This window comes from Fibroporia radiculosa, assembly GCF_000313525.1.
Source record: "Fibroporia radiculosa TFFH 294 genomic supercontigs, scaffold274, whole genome shotgun sequence".
Taxonomy (NCBI): Eukaryota; Fungi; Basidiomycota; class Agaricomycetes; order Polyporales; family Fibroporiaceae; genus Fibroporia; species Fibroporia radiculosa.
Window position 1 is genome coordinate 1 of NW_012133189.1, and position 17,239 is coordinate 17,239.

Sequence of the window (17,239 nt, forward strand, 5' to 3'; positions counted from 1 at the left end):
CCCCCCCCCCTCCCCCGTGGCAGGCATCCGGGTCGGAGACAGTTGCGACAGCGCGCGCAGCTGGGCACAGAGCTGTGGGTCCGGCGAGGCGTGCACCCTACGCGTGCCGGCGTGGGCACCGCGGGCTATCCCATGCCCGCCCCCATGGGTGCGCGTGAACGGATCTGCCTGCCCTGCGAAGGGGGGGGGAGCGGCCCGTCCGGGCGTGCGGTCGTCGTGCGTGCTCGGAGCCCACGCCGGGGTCTGTGCTGCGCTGGCGCGCGGGGGCGGTGGGGTGGTTGTCGCTGGCTGGGAGCCTGGGGACTGTCGCCGGTCGGCGTGTGCTGAGGATGCCGGGCCTGGGACGCGCGGAAGCGGGTGCGGCGCGCAGCGATTATCGTGCTGTCGCGATTGCGGGAGTGGCGTGGCGCTGCGAGGGGGTGCGCGGCCATGCTGGTCGTGCGCTGCGGGCGTAATCATGTCGGGAGAGATTCCCTTGCAACGATGGCAGGCTTCGAATTCGGGAAGCACGCCTGCGAACGGGAGCTGTTGCGCAGGGAGAACTTGAGAAGCAAGAGATTGGATAGGGAGATGGGTTTATCCTCCATATGGACAAGTGTCAGCGGACTGGCCAGCTTATGACGTGGACGATTCGTCCGGAGAGACGGTTGGGATGATGCGGGCGATGGCAGTTCGAATCCTCGGAGGCTGAGTGCGGGGTGGGCGAGGGAACGCCATGGACGTCAGCAGTGCGTTTGATTTGCGTGTGTGATGCAAGGCTGATGGCAATGCCGTGATTTAGGTGGATGCCGCTCGGAGGACCACGCGTCTGCTGAGACGACGGCACTTATCTGCAAGCCTGCATCGCGCATCAGTCGCATCCCGTGGATTGTCACCTGTGTCTGCAGAGCGATATGTGGGAGAACTGTCCACAGGGCGGGGCCACCGGGTGGACACCGGGACGCTGTGTGTCGAGAGATGATATGAAAAAAGTAAAACATAACCCGATACACAGAGAGGGTTGTATCGCGCGTGTGGCGCTCGTGTCAACGTTTGACTGTTGCATTGTTCTGTCATTTCAACGTTAACTCTAAACCAGGACGGCCGGGGCGCTCGATGTTCAATGGCTACTCAGTCTGTTTGTCATCTTCCGCTGCGCAAAAGATGGTTGTTTGAATATCGCCCTGGCAGGCAGCAGCGGGCGTCGAGGCCGTGGACAAGGCACAAGCGCCAGTGCGCGCGCTATGGAAGAGCGGTCGGGCTGCTGCCACGCCCCGAACTCCTATTGTCTTGCCTACAGCCCCATCACGTTTCAGCGAACCCCAGGCCAGCTCTCTTCAGTTCTCTTCCCTTCTCATGCCTTCTCGCTTCTCGAACTTGCTTTGAACTTCGAATTCTGAGCCCGGCCGTGTCTGCTGATCCTGTTCAGGCAACCTCAATGCAACCTCGAACCCGCCTCAGACACACGCCATGTTGCTTCCCAGTCCGGGACCTCATCCGGACAGTCGCGTGAAACACTGGTGAGTCACAGTTGTCTATACTTTAATTATACTGCCTTGAACAACAGCACTTGCAGGGAATCATCCAAGTCGGGGAAATGAAAACGTCGGGTTTCGGCCTGCGTACCCCCGCCCAGCGTTTGCTTATGGCTCTCTTGTTCTACGTTTTGAGAGCCACCGGGGTCCATAATGATGACATCTGTAGTGAGACGTACTCTCACCTTGTTCTTGATAAAGATGGTTCAACTCTGTCGGCACGCCGAGGCTTGAGCGTAGCGATTAGTGTTCATTCAGAAATGGTCCACTTCTTCATGTGCGTGCGTGGAAGTACCCACGTTCATGGCTGCTCAATCAGCAACCGTCGAACTCTATGCACGACATGGAAATACGGTGTCTGGGGCTGATGACAACCCAGTGAGGGGCTCGTGATTCTATGGCTCACGATTAAGCGCGCATGGCGATGAACTGTCGCTGACAGGAGGACACATGTCGATCTTTTCGAAATCCAGGAGGCCTGAGGCCTTGAGCTGTTCTCACAGTGTATTTGTTATCCATCACAATATCATATAGAAACTTTCTGAACCATGTGTCTTTCTCGCACAGGTGCTCCGATGGGAGGTCGGAACAGCGACCTCCATATCTATCGCCTGCAACAGAAAACCTTCGCGGGTACCCTGCGAACTCCCTCGACTTCCTGCAACCTAGAGCAACAGGTTGAACTCCTACCTCGCTCTTGCCCCGATAACCATCCCTTTCGTTCATGCGGTATCGACGTCTATGAATGGACTGGATACAGCGACCGTCGCGGACATCGGTGCTGATCCGCATCCCACAGTGGATGTCATTAGCTTGCTATTAGCAGTGATATTTTTGTCGTCTTAGAAGCAGCTATGCGTCCCTAACGTGCGACACTACTATCTACTTGTCTGACATCTACTTTGCACGGGAATCATAAAACAATCGTGCGCCTTTATCTTATCTCTTTTGGTCCAATTCAGCTCTCGGACCCTTCAAGGGTATGATGCGTCACAATACTTGCACCGCCGCGAAGACGCGTGCCCAGGGGAGTCATTTTCACAAATTGGCGTTTAAAGTCAGGTTCATTCTTGCTCAGATGTATCTTGTAGCGGCTACGGACGATACTCTGCTAGGAAAATGCAAACAGGTAGCGCAGCATGTGTGTTCATGATGGGTCTTCTGTGAGCGTTACCGGCAATTGAGGCGAGTAATCACATTGGAATATGACAAGGATACACTGGTCAGGCAATGCTTAAAACACCAAGGCTAAACGCAGAGCGCCCAAATAGTTCGAGGTATATCTCCCAAGCGAAATCACTCGCAGCTTTATTTTGGAGTGCCCGCTGGCTTCTGTCTGTACGCGCTTTTCGCTCAAAACTTGTTATCTCTGCCAACGACTTCTTTATGGCATAATTTGGATTATTTTCTGTACCTCCACGAGGTGTCGTCGGATGGCGCGTGTCCAGTATTAATGGCTCTAGAAAATCAGCTCTCGGTTCCTTCTCCCTTGTTATACGGCTTCTCGTCTCCGCAGTCAGCCAGAGAATATGAGGTCACTCTTTGTCGCATCGCCCGTTGCTCGACTGTGCCCGGCTGGGACCGCTGCATCAGTGCCGGGCGCCGCCGCCTGGGTTCTGTGCAAGCATCGCCGAAAGGAAGCCACATGGTGTCGAGATATGTGAGTTCTATGAGCAGTAAATTCTCGACACGTACTGCGCATTGAACAGCAATACTTTAACAGCCTTGTGAGCGCCAGGGCCAGGAGATTTCTTCTTCTTGCGGTGAAACTTGTCAAGAGACAGTTCGCTGCAGCCGCAAGAGCACGAAGCTCTGTAGGTTGACATCGCGAACAAGTAGGTCTTCCTGCGCAGTCAAGGCCCTGCACCGGTCCGCAGCGACTCGTCGACTCGACGAAGCGACGTGGGCTGTATACGCGACCACGTGATCGTGTTGTGCGTTGTAAGCGCCAAACGCGATTCTCTCTGTATACGAGCACAAATGCGGCTGGGAATGTCGCCGTTGGTGCAGCGTAACTCTGATCTGTTCCATTTCTGGAGTTCACAGCTCTCTGCGCAGCACGATGTTTGCAAGCGGATCGAAGGTGCCCATCAATACTGAGTGCGCCACCCGCAGTGTCACAGTTGCTTTGCTGCAAGCGCGCACGACCGATGGGCGCAGCTGCATGTTCATGCACCGGGATACAGAGTTGAACACACGACGTATCTCTGCACGACACAGCCATGTATTCGCTTGCTATAAGGCTCGCATGGACCCGTCAGGATGTAGCAGTCACGACAACCAGGATTACCTTTCTCTTCACCTTCCCTGTCAAAAGATCTGATGTCTGCTGCTACAGCCCTCCCAGGCTCTCTTGAAAGAGGCAAGGCGTGTCTAAGATGCAGGTGAGCACTGAGGTGGCTAAAATGAACAAGGCTAATATTTCATAGGCGAAGAAAGATGGTATACACAAGTTTATACGCCTCGAGACATTAACTCATTGTATTGAGTAGAGATGCGATAGCGGTAGACCTGCATGTGGACAATGCGAGGCGGCCAATCGAGGCACGGATTGCGAGTATGCCGATGGCTCTGGTCCCACCATGTCGCAGCTTCTCGAGGAGCAGGTGATCCAGCTAGAGGGTCGTATTGCTGAGCTCGAGAGTGCTGCCGCTCCTTTAATTCTGCACGATCCTTATGAATCCTGGCGCCAGTCGCAGGCCGCACAACGGGTGGCACAACCTGCGCAGCCTCAAAACGAACATCTTCATTCGTTGTGAGCGAAGTCACGCGTAGTACGCACCTCTCACATGTTGACGAAGAACCACAGGATGCGACACTTCTTCAAGTACGCCTCTGAAGCAGGCTTCTTCTTGAACGTCGCTCGTTTTCTACAGTATATCTCTTCCTTTCGGTCCTCCAGACATCCCTATCACGTCTCCGCCTTACTGAACATAATCTATCTTTTGGGTGCTCAATTTTCAGGAAATATCCAGTCTCAATCTCAGCAATCCGGCTTCCTGTCGCGCGCTCTGGAGGCCATCCCATCCGCAATGTCCGACACTAGTTCACCGTCTATCATATATGTTCTCCAAACGGAGATTCTCTTAACGCACTACTTTTTCGACAACAATCGCTCTACGGAAGGTAATTATCACCTGAAGGCAGCTGCATCGATTGCACTGGCTTGTAAGCTGCATCAGATCCGAACATCACGACCTTCGACCACTGCCTCGGGCGGTCTCTGGTACCGTCTGAACCCGCCAGCCGACCGTGTCGAGGAAGGAGAAAGAATCAATGCATTCTGGACTGTTTACATTTTGGACAAGTGCTGGGGTGTGCTATTGGGCTCTCCATCGGTATTTACCGACGACGAATCAAAAGGCACACAGATTGACGTTCCTTGGCCGCTGGACATGGGCGGATACGAGAGTGTAAGTTCCTGAAGTCCGGTTCATAACACGATACTGACCATATCCTTGTAGGAACCGTCACCTGCAGGCTGGCGATCTACCCGCACTGTACAGTTATTCTTGCAGAACCCCGGACCCGAGACCGCCGAGCAGAGTATACTTGCGTTGCATGCAAAGGCTGTGTCACTGTTTGTTTCCGCCAATGATCTTGCTTTACGTTGGAACCCTGGTAAATCTCGTCACATCTCACGCCTTAATATTGACCCATCGACTTCTGTCCTTCAGCCAGCTCCACATTTCAAGCTAGCTTCAACCACCTCAGCAATCGCATTGAAAAATTTAGAAAGGCCCTCCCTTCAATATCTCATATTGACGCCGCGCGCGTGGATGTTGTCCGGAGCCTGGTGACCATCCACATTCTGACCTGTTGTACACTCATCAAGCTTTATGAACCCATGGAGCTTCGAGTGGCCTCCTCTAGTGGAATGTCTTGGAATGCCGCTCAGTACGCTTTAAGTGCACTGCAAAAGCTCAACTTGAGCGTGATTCAGTATATCAACCCTGTTGTCTCGGCAAGTAATCATTCACGCATGATTTTCGTCCGCTGATTGTCGTTTGCAGGTGCTCCTGATTATTGTTTCGAATGTGTTTGTCTGTGGCATCATCACTGCCAGAGCTCAGAATGCTATCAACACTTCCAATTTATCGACGTTGCTCGCGCCCCTCGGTCAAATTTTGTTTGCGCTAGACAAGTGGCGGTCCAAATCCCCGCTGTCCGGTCAGTTCTTCATGTTTGAGTGGGAATACAGAAACTGATATTGCTTCGCAGGTCGTCAACGATCTATCCTCGAGCGCACATCCGCCACCCTATAACCAATACCCCTTCCGCGATCCCACGTCGCCTAATTATAGGCGGCTTCCTGTATCCACCACTTTTGCGCCTCCTGTTGCTTGTAGCTTTACGTTAAAGTTTCTCTCCGACAGTCGCTTCATTATTTATGCACTTGTATCTGCAACTCTCTCGTACTCTGTGACCTGTAGCATTGAGTCGCTTCTTCCTCGCCACTTGCATCGCTATTTATACGCTTTGATCCATATTTAAGGTCCTTTGTAGGCATCTAGGTATGTGGTGTCCCGATCCGCCAAGCTCTTACATAACGTTGACCTGGACTTTCTCAGATCGTTCAATTGAATTGACTTGCATAAGCGGTCACATTTGCTGCTCAGTCGATGGCGCTTTTCACGGCGTCAGATGGTAACCATGAGCGGCGACAAAGAGTCGACTGATTGACCACTCGAAGCGAACCACTTTGCCCGGGAAAGGCGGTCTCTGCCTTGAAGCATAGCCTTCATACTCGCGCCACGGAAAACTCTTCAAACGCAAGCCAGCTTGTCTCGTCTTCGAAGCTCGTCATTAGCTACGGTGAGGTGTTGGCTGATAGTCTCGCGCCCCTGTTCCTGACCTCTGCTACGAATACAAGAAACTCATCTGGACCACAGCTCGTCGGATCGCCTAAATGACATTTGGGACTATCATGGTGGATCCAGGAAGCTCATCAGCTTCCATTTTCAACATGTTACAGGACCACATACTCGAAATACCCAGAGTTCCAGCTCTTCCCACTGAAGTTTGGGAGCGAGTGATCGACTTTATCCCGGCGGTCGACCGGATGGGTGGATTTCGAGATAGCCGTCAAGATCTGTTTGCATGTGCGCTGACATGTCGAGCATGGCTGCCTAGGAGCCGGCTTCATCTTTTCTATCGCGTTGAGATCCCAACTTCTCGCCATCTCTCCTCTTTCGCTAAACAGATTCGCCTATATCCCTTTCTGGAGGAATTTGTCAGAGAGGTTGCATTGTGGCCGTTTGAGAAGCAGTCAAAGGCAGTTGGAACCTTTCCGTTAATGCTCGCTCGGAAATTGAAGTCGGTTCGCATTTTGCACATTAACATGCATACTACGGATGATTATGTCTTTCCTCCCACACACGACGTCTTCCATATCTCCTTATGTGAGTTCACGTCCGTTACCACCCTCGAGCTGAACTACGTCAAGTTCTCGACCTACACTGCCATGGGTCGCCTCCTATCCTCCCTCCCTCACCTCTCCGTGCTAGCCTGCAATGCGTTGTATGTGTCAAAAGACATTTACAGTAAAACCATTGAGCTACGCAAACCGCGAAGGAGCCTCTCTTGCCTTGCCATGCAGTTCATGGAGATGTCAGGAAACATGGTCGAGTGTTTGCTTGCGGATATGTCTACTGCGTCTCTCGCGACAATCATAATCATGGATGCCCGACAGGAGGATATCAATCATATTGACAGATTGCTGCAAGCCTCAGGGAAGTCTTTGCAACATTTTCAGCTCAATCAGTATAGGGACTTATGGGTAACCAGTGTTCTACCAGCCGGTATGTTTTGTCATGATCACATTACTTCAACAAGAAGTTTTGTCCTCAGTCTTATGCATAGAAAAGAAGCCAATACTAGCAGATAATTCAGGACTCAAATCGATTTGCCTGGAGCTAGCCGACGGTGCTTCGTGGATATCGGCAATTCTCATTCAGTTGAAGTCTGCAGCTCTGAAATCTATCATTCTGGAAGTATCGCCATTCCTTACGGAATCCCACCTCGATACATATGGCTGTGACGATATCGACGCGATTATTTCGTCTGAACCTTTATCGAAGAAGCTGGTACAACTCATATTTCAATATAGATTCGAGACGAAGCAAGACAAGGAAGTTTGGATGAAGTCCGAAATTCCACGTCGTTTTCCGCGCTCGGCTACCCGTAGCATAATACGCTTTCAACGTAGTAAGTACCCTTGTAGACTCATCTGTCAGCTTCAACCTATCTAACACTGTTCACAGCTCATCGAGACCAAGCATGGTGGGAGACTGGGTGAAACGCAGAAGAGGTAAATACAGGTGTGTACCTTGCATGCAAGTGAATCATAAACAGGATAAAATACTGACTGATAGCACTACAATCATCTATCGGTCCTCACGACGAACGACTTTCCTGACGCCATTTATAGACATTTATTTGACGAGCTTCTGATTCGTGTATTTCACAACTATATCTTCGAGTTTCTGAAAGGAATTGGGGACGTTGAACCATGGGCCGTAAGTTCTGCCTCATAAACTCATACACGGCAAGCCTTGCAGAACAAACTATTACCTTTAGTAGCAACAGCACCATACCACACATAACTCGGATGATGGAGCAACGAGTATATTTCAACGTACAGTACCTACAATACAAATGACAGGGGACAAACTACACTACTACGGAAAATGTACATGATGGAAGCACTCAGGGAGTATGAAAAGAACGAAACGAAATACGGGAATGTAAAGAGCGACGAGGTCATGAATTAGTCACGAAACCACTAACAACAGCAAACTAAATGATTGTTCAGAAATTGGAGGCCGTGGACGACGTGCACCTTGCTGCTATCCTCTTCGATCTGCGTAGTGGGGCTTCGTCAAGGCTTTCAGGCGAGGTTGCCTCTCGCTCTCGCTTTTGCGCCGGATGTGAACACCGCTCGGCTAGCGATGAGAGCGTTGACATGACTTTCCCGCTTGCGCTAGTATTCGACATCATTGGCTTAGGACCGATAGCTTCTCCCAGGTTAAAAGCGGAGTGCTCCCTGGACGTTCCTGTCGAAGCCAGTGTTTCTCCAAAACTAGAGGCTACTGGGTCACATGGCGCAGCAACAGGAGCCACAGAGTTGACTTGAGACATTCCCGATAACACAGGTAGACTAGACTCGGCAGGCTGAGCAGGAAGCCTAGCCGGTTGCTGCATTGATATAGAAGTCCAATCGAGAGACTGTGGCATGGCCATCGAGTTCGACGCATAGCTTGAACTGTCACTGAACATGTTGAATGTGATCGAAGGCTGATACCCCACCTGCGAAGGTGCGCCAAAGGCGTAAAAATCGGCCGGTGACGACATGTTGGGTACATTCAGCGCCAATAACTTCTCCGTGAGGGAAATCCGGACAAACTCGTTGGCCATTGGCGGAAAGACCACATGGCTAGGGAATGAGACTCCTACCCGCGCACATGCTTGCTCTCCGGCTTGTCGTGCAGCACGAGGATCTAATTGAATTGCGTACCATAACGGACTTTCGTATGCAGGCTCCCATTGGGCGACGGCACCAACAGACCCCATCATCATTTTATAGAACGCGGGTCCGTGATAGTCCCAGAGCATCTCATAGAATTGAACGCACTGGTCGTGCCCAACAGTCGACTGACAAGCATAGGATAACCTGGGTGCTACATCAGCGAGAAATCTTGAGTCATGAAACAAGACATAAGCATACACTTTTGCGCTCATGCCGATGTCGAAATGAGACGTGGCTTGCGTAACCGCTCTTTGAGTCGCCGGATCAATCACGTCCGCGAAAATATCATCGGCGCTGCGGCTTCAAATGAATGAAAAGAGCAAGAGATGTCAAAGTGAGACGTACGATGCCGCCGATGGATGTGATGGCGCAGAAGGATCTGGCTGGTTGAAGCCACTGCTACTCCAATGTGTACTGTCAACGGATGATCTTAGTATTGGACAAATCACAGTGTGAGTGTTCAGTGGGGAGGATACATACGAGTCGCTGTAGGGTGCGGACATGGGTGGGCTTGGCTTGTGGAGCGGTACCGGGGAATGGCGTTGTGGTGTCTGGAGAAATCGCATTCTGGCAGCGATCTTTATAGCCTTGGGAGATGCCTCAGAAGCGCTATGACCTGCCACAGAGAGTGCCGTGCGCTGTGGCCCACCCCCCTCCGCAACAAGAAGGAAGCGACTCAGGTTCATCACGGACTATATTAGATGCAGATCTGACAAGCGAGGAAGATAGTGAGGCAAACCTGCCTGGACAATACAAGGGGTTCTTTTGTGCTGACATGGAGAGGCCCGGAGGTTGAAGCCTGAGAATCCAGAGTGGAGCCGGATCCATCGACAATCCCAATCAGCAAAATCGCCGGCACATCAAGAAGCGTTGCAACGTCAGTGCCGTGGACATAATTGTGCGCATTTGTGGGCATACAAATGCATGCACTGTCATGGTCAGTGTGGCGCTGCAGAACTTGTGCAAATCACTGTTCAAAGCTCTAGGAAAGAGACAAGCAAGCACAATTCGTTCTTAGCGATGAACCAACTACGCAAAAAGCGAATGACAAGGCAGTTCCAGGTATCGGCGCTAAGTACTTGAAGTCGAACAGAGCCTCCGAACGCCCTAATCGCCAGCGGCAAATACACCTGACGAAGCGTAAGGCCAAGATTCTGAGTCAAATAGTTCCCCGAAATGATACCGAATTATCATCGTTGCCGAGCATCTTTTCGCATCAGTGACATGCGCATCACATTGCAGTGCTGATCACAACACAGAAAGCGCAACGGGAGGTCACAAGCTAAGGGCTGCGGGTCGCGTTCTATGTCAATCGATACTTTGTATGGCAAGACCACAAAATGCCCACAAACGAGGCTAAACCCAAGCTGACCCGTGTACAAAGGAGACAAACGAATGTGTATAAAAGGTGGACTCGCCTCGGATACAATACATGCCTATTCTGAAATCGAGTTCCCATGCTCAGGCTCTGAGCTTGGTTAAAATGGTGCGAAACGGTACAGGCATACGGCTCTTCTGTCCCCCAGAGTCACGTCTCACGCGGAAGTTCTCACCGCCGTTACGAACATAAAGAGGTGTAGACGCAGTTTTGAGCCTCCTGGACTTCGCACGGTTGTCTCCTGCGGTGCTCTTGTGTTCGGTCTCGCCAGTGAGGATGACATTGGAGTGACGTTTGGCTGGGAGGCTTTGTCGAACCTTCAGAGACCGTAGGGGCGTGCACTGCTGATCCGAGAGAACCGTCGGAGTGGGTGTTTGTGGGCTATCTAGCTGCGAAGAGGAAGATCGCGCAATGTTGCGCAAGGCGGGATGTTTAGGGAAGCCACATATGCTTGCATTCTTGCTAGGAGAAACTAGGCGTAGCTCTCCATTGAAGGGGGAAAAACTGTGTTGAAGCGGAGACCTAGGTTTATTTGACAAGGTTGAATGATGAAGCGTCACAGGATCGGAAACCCTATGTGCATGTGCATCGTGTTCGTCTGAAGAGCATTCGTGCTTGCTTGGCGCGAGAGAGAATCGAACACTCTTCTTCTCCTTCAGTATCCCCTTCGTGGGGCGCATGCTCGCAGTGCTAGATGGTCGAGATGGAACGGGCGTCGACTGACGACAATGCTCGCAAGAAAACTCACTATCAGATGGACTAAAGCTTTCAATTGGCAGAGGTTTGCAATCCTCAAGTACGCCACGAGCTATCTCCAAGCCACTCACAGGAGCATCTTGAGTGTCTTTGTAGTTGACCGGAGTTTCGATTATCACAGTCTTTCGTCGCTGTTGCCGAAGATTCATCGGTGTGGAGCTCGAGAAAGAATCCTCAGCCGGGTTAGTCAAGGTCGGCGACATTCCCCAAGTAAGCGAGTCAGTAGCGGAGACCTCTGCAACAGCTCGCGTATCGCCAGTATATGGTGACTGAGAATAGGAATCAGGCAAATACGGCGGTTTGCCGCCAAATTTCTCTAACAAGTCTTGAGCAAACGCCCAATCGTCTTCATCGCCAGACAAAGCTTCGGCGTACTTGTTACGATGAACGGTGCCCCAGTGGCATCGGAGGTCATCCGGGCTCTCGACCGACAGAGAGGAGCGCAACTCAGGACAACGTGAATGCAGATCAGTACACATTGCCTCCAGACCCATGGAAGAGGCGGCCGGATTCGTTGCAAGGTCGAAAGTAGGGCTAGAAGCTGAAGGAGAGCCCAAGAATGGACTCGGTATGCCAGGATAAGGATCTTGCTCTTTTCCCTGATCGTTCGAAGCTTTCACAGTTAACGCAGCGGGAACCTTCTTGCCTCTCCGAACGGCTAAAGGGAGATGGGCTATGCTCTGAGACGATTCCAGTGAGATAGGAAGCACTGCTGTCGAGTTTGAGACCATGATTGTAGGCAAGCCTATTGGCGTCACGTTCTCTAAGGCCACTCGCCCTTCACTATTCAGCACATGAATGAGATGGCGACTCCCGCTGATGGCTTCGTTGGTCAGTCCGCACTCACTTCCTCCATCTCCACATTGAGCTGTAGGAGAAAGAGGAGAATTGGATCGAGAACTCCGGATCGACGGACGATAGCGTCCAGGATGGCGGCTGTCCAAAATTGCGTGTAAAAGTTCCGGAGCAAATATAGAACCCTCCGGTATCCAAGGAAGTGCAGGAAAGCAAAACGAAATGTCTTCTTCATGATCCCTTTCATTCCAAATAACATGGTCGAGGGGATCAAGGATGAGGACATTCTCCTGTTTAAATGGCGATCAAATGTCCCCATATCAAGCGCGAAGACATCTACTCACCGCCCATTGATTTACGCAGATGGATTCCATCAACATGACTCTCAAGCGAGGTCGAGTTGGGATGGTAATGGTAGACTGAGTGAGATCACATGCAGACTTTCGACCAATGGTGGGATCCGACTTGAGCACAGCTGGTTGGAAGAGGTGGGTATATAATCCAGGGTTTGTTACAGAAGGAAAAGACGGAATATCATTGTTTTCCAGTGCAAGTAAATCGTCAGAGATGGATGGAAGAATTGTCGAGACGGAAAGGAGGTTGTCGAGGGAACTAAAAGCCTGAATGCTGAGCGTGATTGACGAGCTGGAGGTAACCACCGCATGTTGTATCCCAGGCGGCGCTAGAGAGTCGACAGGGGGCGCCATATCTATAGTCTGTGCTGACCTGAACCCAATATTGTCGTTGTTTCGGTAAGAGGGATGTCAATGAGGCTGACAGCCAGTTTGTGTCCTCGTGAGGCTGGCATACCAGCGTAATCGACATCCAGCTCGTCAAACTTGTTGTCGAGCCCGCTGCGATACTCGGACGTGTTTAATTCAGCGAGTGAATGTGGCACAGTCGAAGCGTTGACAAGACGAGACAAAGAATGGTTCGGCGCTTGTTCCACCGCGGTTTTTGCGTCAGCGTTGCTTTGATACGTTCATGCCTCAGGCTCGCCTCCAAGACGACAACGACGACGGTGTCGGCGAAACATCTCAAATCTCTGCACTATAAGGATTTTCTGCTTACTATCGATATCTTGGCTTTCTCTCGTTCCGGCGTGCTATATCTCCAGTACATCGCCACTCGTCTGCTTTTTGATATTATACACCGCCTGCGAAGCTGCAGAGCTATCTGCTTGGCTTTCTGCGTGACCAGCCCTGCATTATTGCTATCATTATTTGCATCTTTCACTTTCACTTCCCTTTCCATCTCGTGGCTAGGCATATATCTAAGTACTAGTGTTGGTGAGTAGCCATTAATCCTGGTGAACCTGAGCGGATGAGTGCTTTTTATTTGCACGTCAGTCTGAGTGCCTCCTGGCACGCTGGATGTCACTTCGCGATTCTGATTCATATCCAATTGTATTTTGACTGTGTTCACGTTTCTCACTCTACTTTCAACGTAGGTGCGCCGCGCCCAGTACCCTGTGACGCGTTCACATCTTACTTGAGCATCAAGGCTTTTGTGAGTCATATCTTATCCATGTGCGGAATGGATCCCTGTCGTAGGACTGTAATGCATGCCTAGTTTGCAACGGTATTTGTTGGCGTCGTTTTGTCGGATCATTACATCTGTTGCTGGTGATATTCAATCACCTTTTGTTGCACAGATGTCCCTGTCTCCATCCTAGGATTCTGACAGAAGAGCGAAATTGTGGAGTGTTTTATTTGTTTTTACCCATCGCTTTTGTCATGAAGCGCACTCTGACTCTGTCTATCTATCTCAGACATCTCTCATTCGTTACGCATCATGTCTAGCAATGGAGAAGGCTCTTCTAAGCCTACTGTGTCACCAACACCAACGTCCGCTGCGAATGGCAGTAGCCCTGCACCACAAGCCCGAGGGGGACTTGTACCTACAAACAACGTGACTACCAAGGATGGTTCTACTGTCCGGACTCGCATCGAACCAACTCTCCCCGTGGATGACGTAATTCGCCAGCTGTGTATCAATTTAAAGCTCAAAGATCCCCCTTCAATGTATGCTCTCAGAGACGAGAATGATGAACTGGTTACCAACGATAATCTCCGGAAGAAGATCAAAGCAAAGATCAATCTGAAGTAGGTATTGTTTTCTGGCTGTGGAAAGAACTTGTTCACATTTGCGCACCTATATTGGTACTTGACGAGTCCAGACTTGTTAGCGCCCCCGCTCTCGAAGCTACAGAAATAGTCGAGAAGTTGATACTCCGGGATGCGAAATTGGGACTGGCCTTGACCTCACTTCGCAGGTATATTCGCGTGAGTCAGTGACTAAAGTATTGACATTCTTGCATATCTGACAAGGGACTAGGAGGAACAATTCGCAGAGGAATTTCTTCGACGGGATGGCTTGGCTGAACTCATAAATATAATAAACACAACTCACGGGAATACCCTCGCAGTATGTCCCACTATGTCATATTGGTAATATTTAGATGACTGATGTCATCTGTCACTAGTATGCTCTAACTGCGATGCAGAACCTCATGGAATTGGATCGTGGATGGAATGACCTTGACGACGAATTCATACTCAAAATTGTCCAGATCCTTTCTTCCAAGCAGTCGTTAATCAACGTTTGCCGACCCGCAACCGCGATCCTCAAGAAACTAGTGGAAGCATCTCCAGCCAGTACGCTTACTGCCAACCTTGCAAGCTCAAGCAGAGGACCACCAGCTCCACCCCCTGACTCAGTCTATCGGTATGGATTCGAGGTTGTGTTCGAGCAGATGCGCAAGGAGACACGACTACTCGAGACTGTCGTAGAACGCCTGGGGAGTGCGGATACCACAATGGCGTTGTATAGGTGCGAACAACAATCGTTCGGTGCGATTTGACATAAACATCGCCTCGTCTTCGCAGCATGATGCTCATCAATTCTCTCCTTGCTAACATGACGGATGCTCGATGGGATGAATTTACCACATCTCTTGAAAGGCTGAATGTTCGTAAGGCGGTGATTGTACGTCTGTCTTCCCTCTGACTGAGGGCTATGAATTTGACTGGTATGGGAAAGCGTCTTATGTCCTCGCATACTATTGAGGACTTGACGTCCTGCATCTTGGATTTCCAAGCAAATATGATGCGGGTCACGTACAAGGAGAAGACAACTCCGGTTGAGCCAGAAATTGAGGAATCCCATGCCGCCATTTTAAAGTATATATGGTCCAGTAGCAGGATCAGCGAGGATACTTCTGAGGTTGAGGTATGGCGATGGAGGAAGCTTGGCTTCGACAGTGAGGATCTGACGCAGGAATTTCGGCAAGTCGGTTTGCTCGGGTTACACTGTTTGGTGCGCGTTCACACAGTCGCTGACGTGTATGATGAACTCAATACGTGTCCATACCAGAGATATTTCGTAGCAAAAGATCCTGATTATTGGGCCAAGGTATGTGTGATGTATGCATCAACGAAGGCTTTAGCGCCCAGTGACCTGCTATGTTTAGGTCGTTCAGGAGCAACGTAGTCGACCCGATGAACGAAGATGCCCCATCGCGAAGGCTTCGAACGAGGTTGTGGATTTACTTTCAGAACACTGGGCAATATATTCCCCTGGATGTGTGTTGCTCCATCTACTTCCTGCACACCCCAACTAATCTCCTTGCTTAGACTCGACTACCACAACATTTCAGCCATTCTTCCTCAACTTCCTTAAAGTGCACACACTAGCAACGCAGTTCTTTCTTCGCATGTGGAACGAAAGTGGTGCTTCGAAAAATGACTTCCCCCGTCTGGTTGCACTTACCCGAAGCCAGTATGTTCCACTATCTTCATCGTAATCTGCACTTTGATATAATATATCTTCCAGAGTGAATGTTGCGCTACGACGCGAAAACGTCAGAGCATGGCATGAAGTCGAGCATGACTTTTCTCAGTGTGAATATCGTGCAGTCCGGGATAGACAAATGCAGGAGCTCGAGATGGAAGACGATATCATGAGTAAGATTCCCATGAGGTAAGTCGTCTCTTGGGCGAACTTAGTCTCGCATTTTAATAGACCGGTCAGAAACCTGAGGGCAAAGTTGTACAAGGAGTCGTTCGACTTTGTGCGCCAGCAGCGGATACACTGTCTGTTAGATGGTGCTTGGTTCACGAATGCCATTCCTGTGACGTCCACAGCTCATCGTGAAACTGTCAGGCGGCCTAATCGTCCTTGGCGATTCATGCGGCTGGTAGGCATGACAATGTTTTCAGCCGTACTTGGAGAGCTGATAATAGCCAATCGCTAGGACAATGGGCTGAAGTATTTACATTATGTGGATGCCACCTCGAAATTCCCTATGAAGAAAGGTTTAGAAGATCTGCCTGAGCGCATCGACTTGTCGGCTGTGAACGAGATCGCAACTGGGACCTGTGCTCCGTATCCTGGCACTGCCCGGGACATCGATGTGCCCACGCCGGGCTCCCCGGTAGCAGTGTCTCCTCTCTCCTTCTCTCTCCTCACTACCAGTGGCACTTCCTTGGCGGATCAAATTGCTCCTGACCAATCCAGATGGGCAGATTGGACAGATGGTCTTAACATGTTGCGGAAGGATGGCGGTCATGTCGCTTCCAAAGAAACGGAGATGTTTGTACAAGCACTCACCGAAATCGGTCTCAAGATCAAATTGCTGGGTAAGTGTACTTGTCCCGCCTATACATGATGTAAACCTAATCATGAATGTAGATTTAACCGGTGAACGAGTTGACATTCCAAGTGGTTTGGCAACTGGCGCACCTCCCACTAGCTGTGATTTCTTCTATTCTGATCTCTCCTACGATCCGCAAGCGTAGTAGACATGTTTTCTTCTGTCTTCTTTCGAGATACCACGTGTTTGGCATAATACTAATGCACCCGAATACCTACTATCAGCAGGAAGGCTCATGGTGGCCGATGGTATGAAGTGGTACAGAGCCGTTTATACCGCCTCATACCATCAGTAAGCCGAAACTAAGTTCCTGACTAGGAGTTACTTGTGACTTGGTTTGTTTGATTCACTACATGCATTTTCCCTAGGATGAGACTTCGCAGTACCTGGTTAGCATACAAGGTTGATACTAACATTGCTGGGGCATGAATACGCAATGCAATTAGAAAATACTTAGAGGTATTGCACACTTCACTGCGTTTTTGTCAGGACGAAGTTAGTGGATGCCATGTTGGACCAGAGTCCTCAGCTGCTACGAACATCAATAGCAGACAAAACAAATCTGTATTGGCGATCAAAGCACTATGATACATGCAGTTGGATGCAGAGTGCCG

At 50.5% G+C, this 17,239-nt stretch overlaps 5 protein-coding genes across 5 annotated transcripts; 3 read left to right on the forward strand and 2 right to left on the reverse strand.

Annotated features, from left to right (window-relative positions):
- Positions 1-4,096: 4,096 nt before the first annotated feature.
- On the forward strand, positions 4,097-5,779 carry FIBRA_00592 (uncharacterized protein; the record flags this gene model as incomplete). Its single annotated transcript, XM_012322483.1, has 6 exons — positions 4,097-4,269; positions 4,324-4,927; positions 4,979-5,135; positions 5,192-5,472; positions 5,528-5,684; positions 5,736-5,779. 6 exons carry the CDS (start codon positions 4,097-4,099, stop codon positions 5,777-5,779), a joined length of 1,416 nt encoding a protein of 471 aa, XP_012177873.1.
- A 662-nt stretch (positions 5,780-6,441) lies between these two features.
- FIBRA_00593 (uncharacterized protein) lies at positions 6,442-7,812 on the forward strand (the record flags this gene model as incomplete). The annotated part of the gene is made up of 3 exons (XM_012322484.1): positions 6,442-7,315; positions 7,377-7,721; positions 7,778-7,812. 3 exons carry the CDS (start codon positions 6,442-6,444, stop codon positions 7,810-7,812), a joined length of 1,254 nt encoding a protein of 417 aa, XP_012177874.1.
- A 512-nt stretch (positions 7,813-8,324) lies between these two features.
- FIBRA_00594 (uncharacterized protein) lies at positions 8,325-9,728 on the reverse strand (the record flags this gene model as incomplete). The annotated part of the gene is made up of 4 exons (XM_012322485.1): positions 8,325-9,186; positions 9,241-9,336; positions 9,388-9,456; positions 9,523-9,728. The coding sequence occupies 4 exons, from the start codon at positions 9,726-9,728 to the stop codon at positions 8,325-8,327; spliced, it is 1,233 nt and encodes a 410-aa protein (XP_012177875.1).
- Positions 9,729-10,503: 775 nt separating this feature from the next.
- On the reverse strand, positions 10,504-12,678 carry FIBRA_00595 (uncharacterized protein; the record flags this gene model as incomplete). The annotated part of the gene is made up of 2 exons (XM_012322486.1): positions 10,504-12,261; positions 12,316-12,678. 2 exons carry the CDS (start codon positions 12,676-12,678, stop codon positions 10,504-10,506), a joined length of 2,121 nt encoding a protein of 706 aa, XP_012177876.1.
- A 1,087-nt stretch (positions 12,679-13,765) lies between these two features.
- On the forward strand, positions 13,766-16,770 carry FIBRA_00596 (uncharacterized protein; the record flags this gene model as incomplete). Its single annotated transcript, XM_012322487.1, has 13 exons — positions 13,766-14,076; positions 14,151-14,256; positions 14,309-14,398; positions 14,457-14,803; positions 14,860-14,959; positions 15,014-15,289; positions 15,347-15,385; positions 15,444-15,555; positions 15,607-15,751; positions 15,806-15,952; positions 16,004-16,169; positions 16,227-16,611; positions 16,664-16,770. The coding sequence occupies 13 exons, from the start codon at positions 13,766-13,768 to the stop codon at positions 16,768-16,770; spliced, it is 2,331 nt and encodes a 776-aa protein (XP_012177877.1).
- Positions 16,771-17,239: the final 469 nt, after the last annotated feature.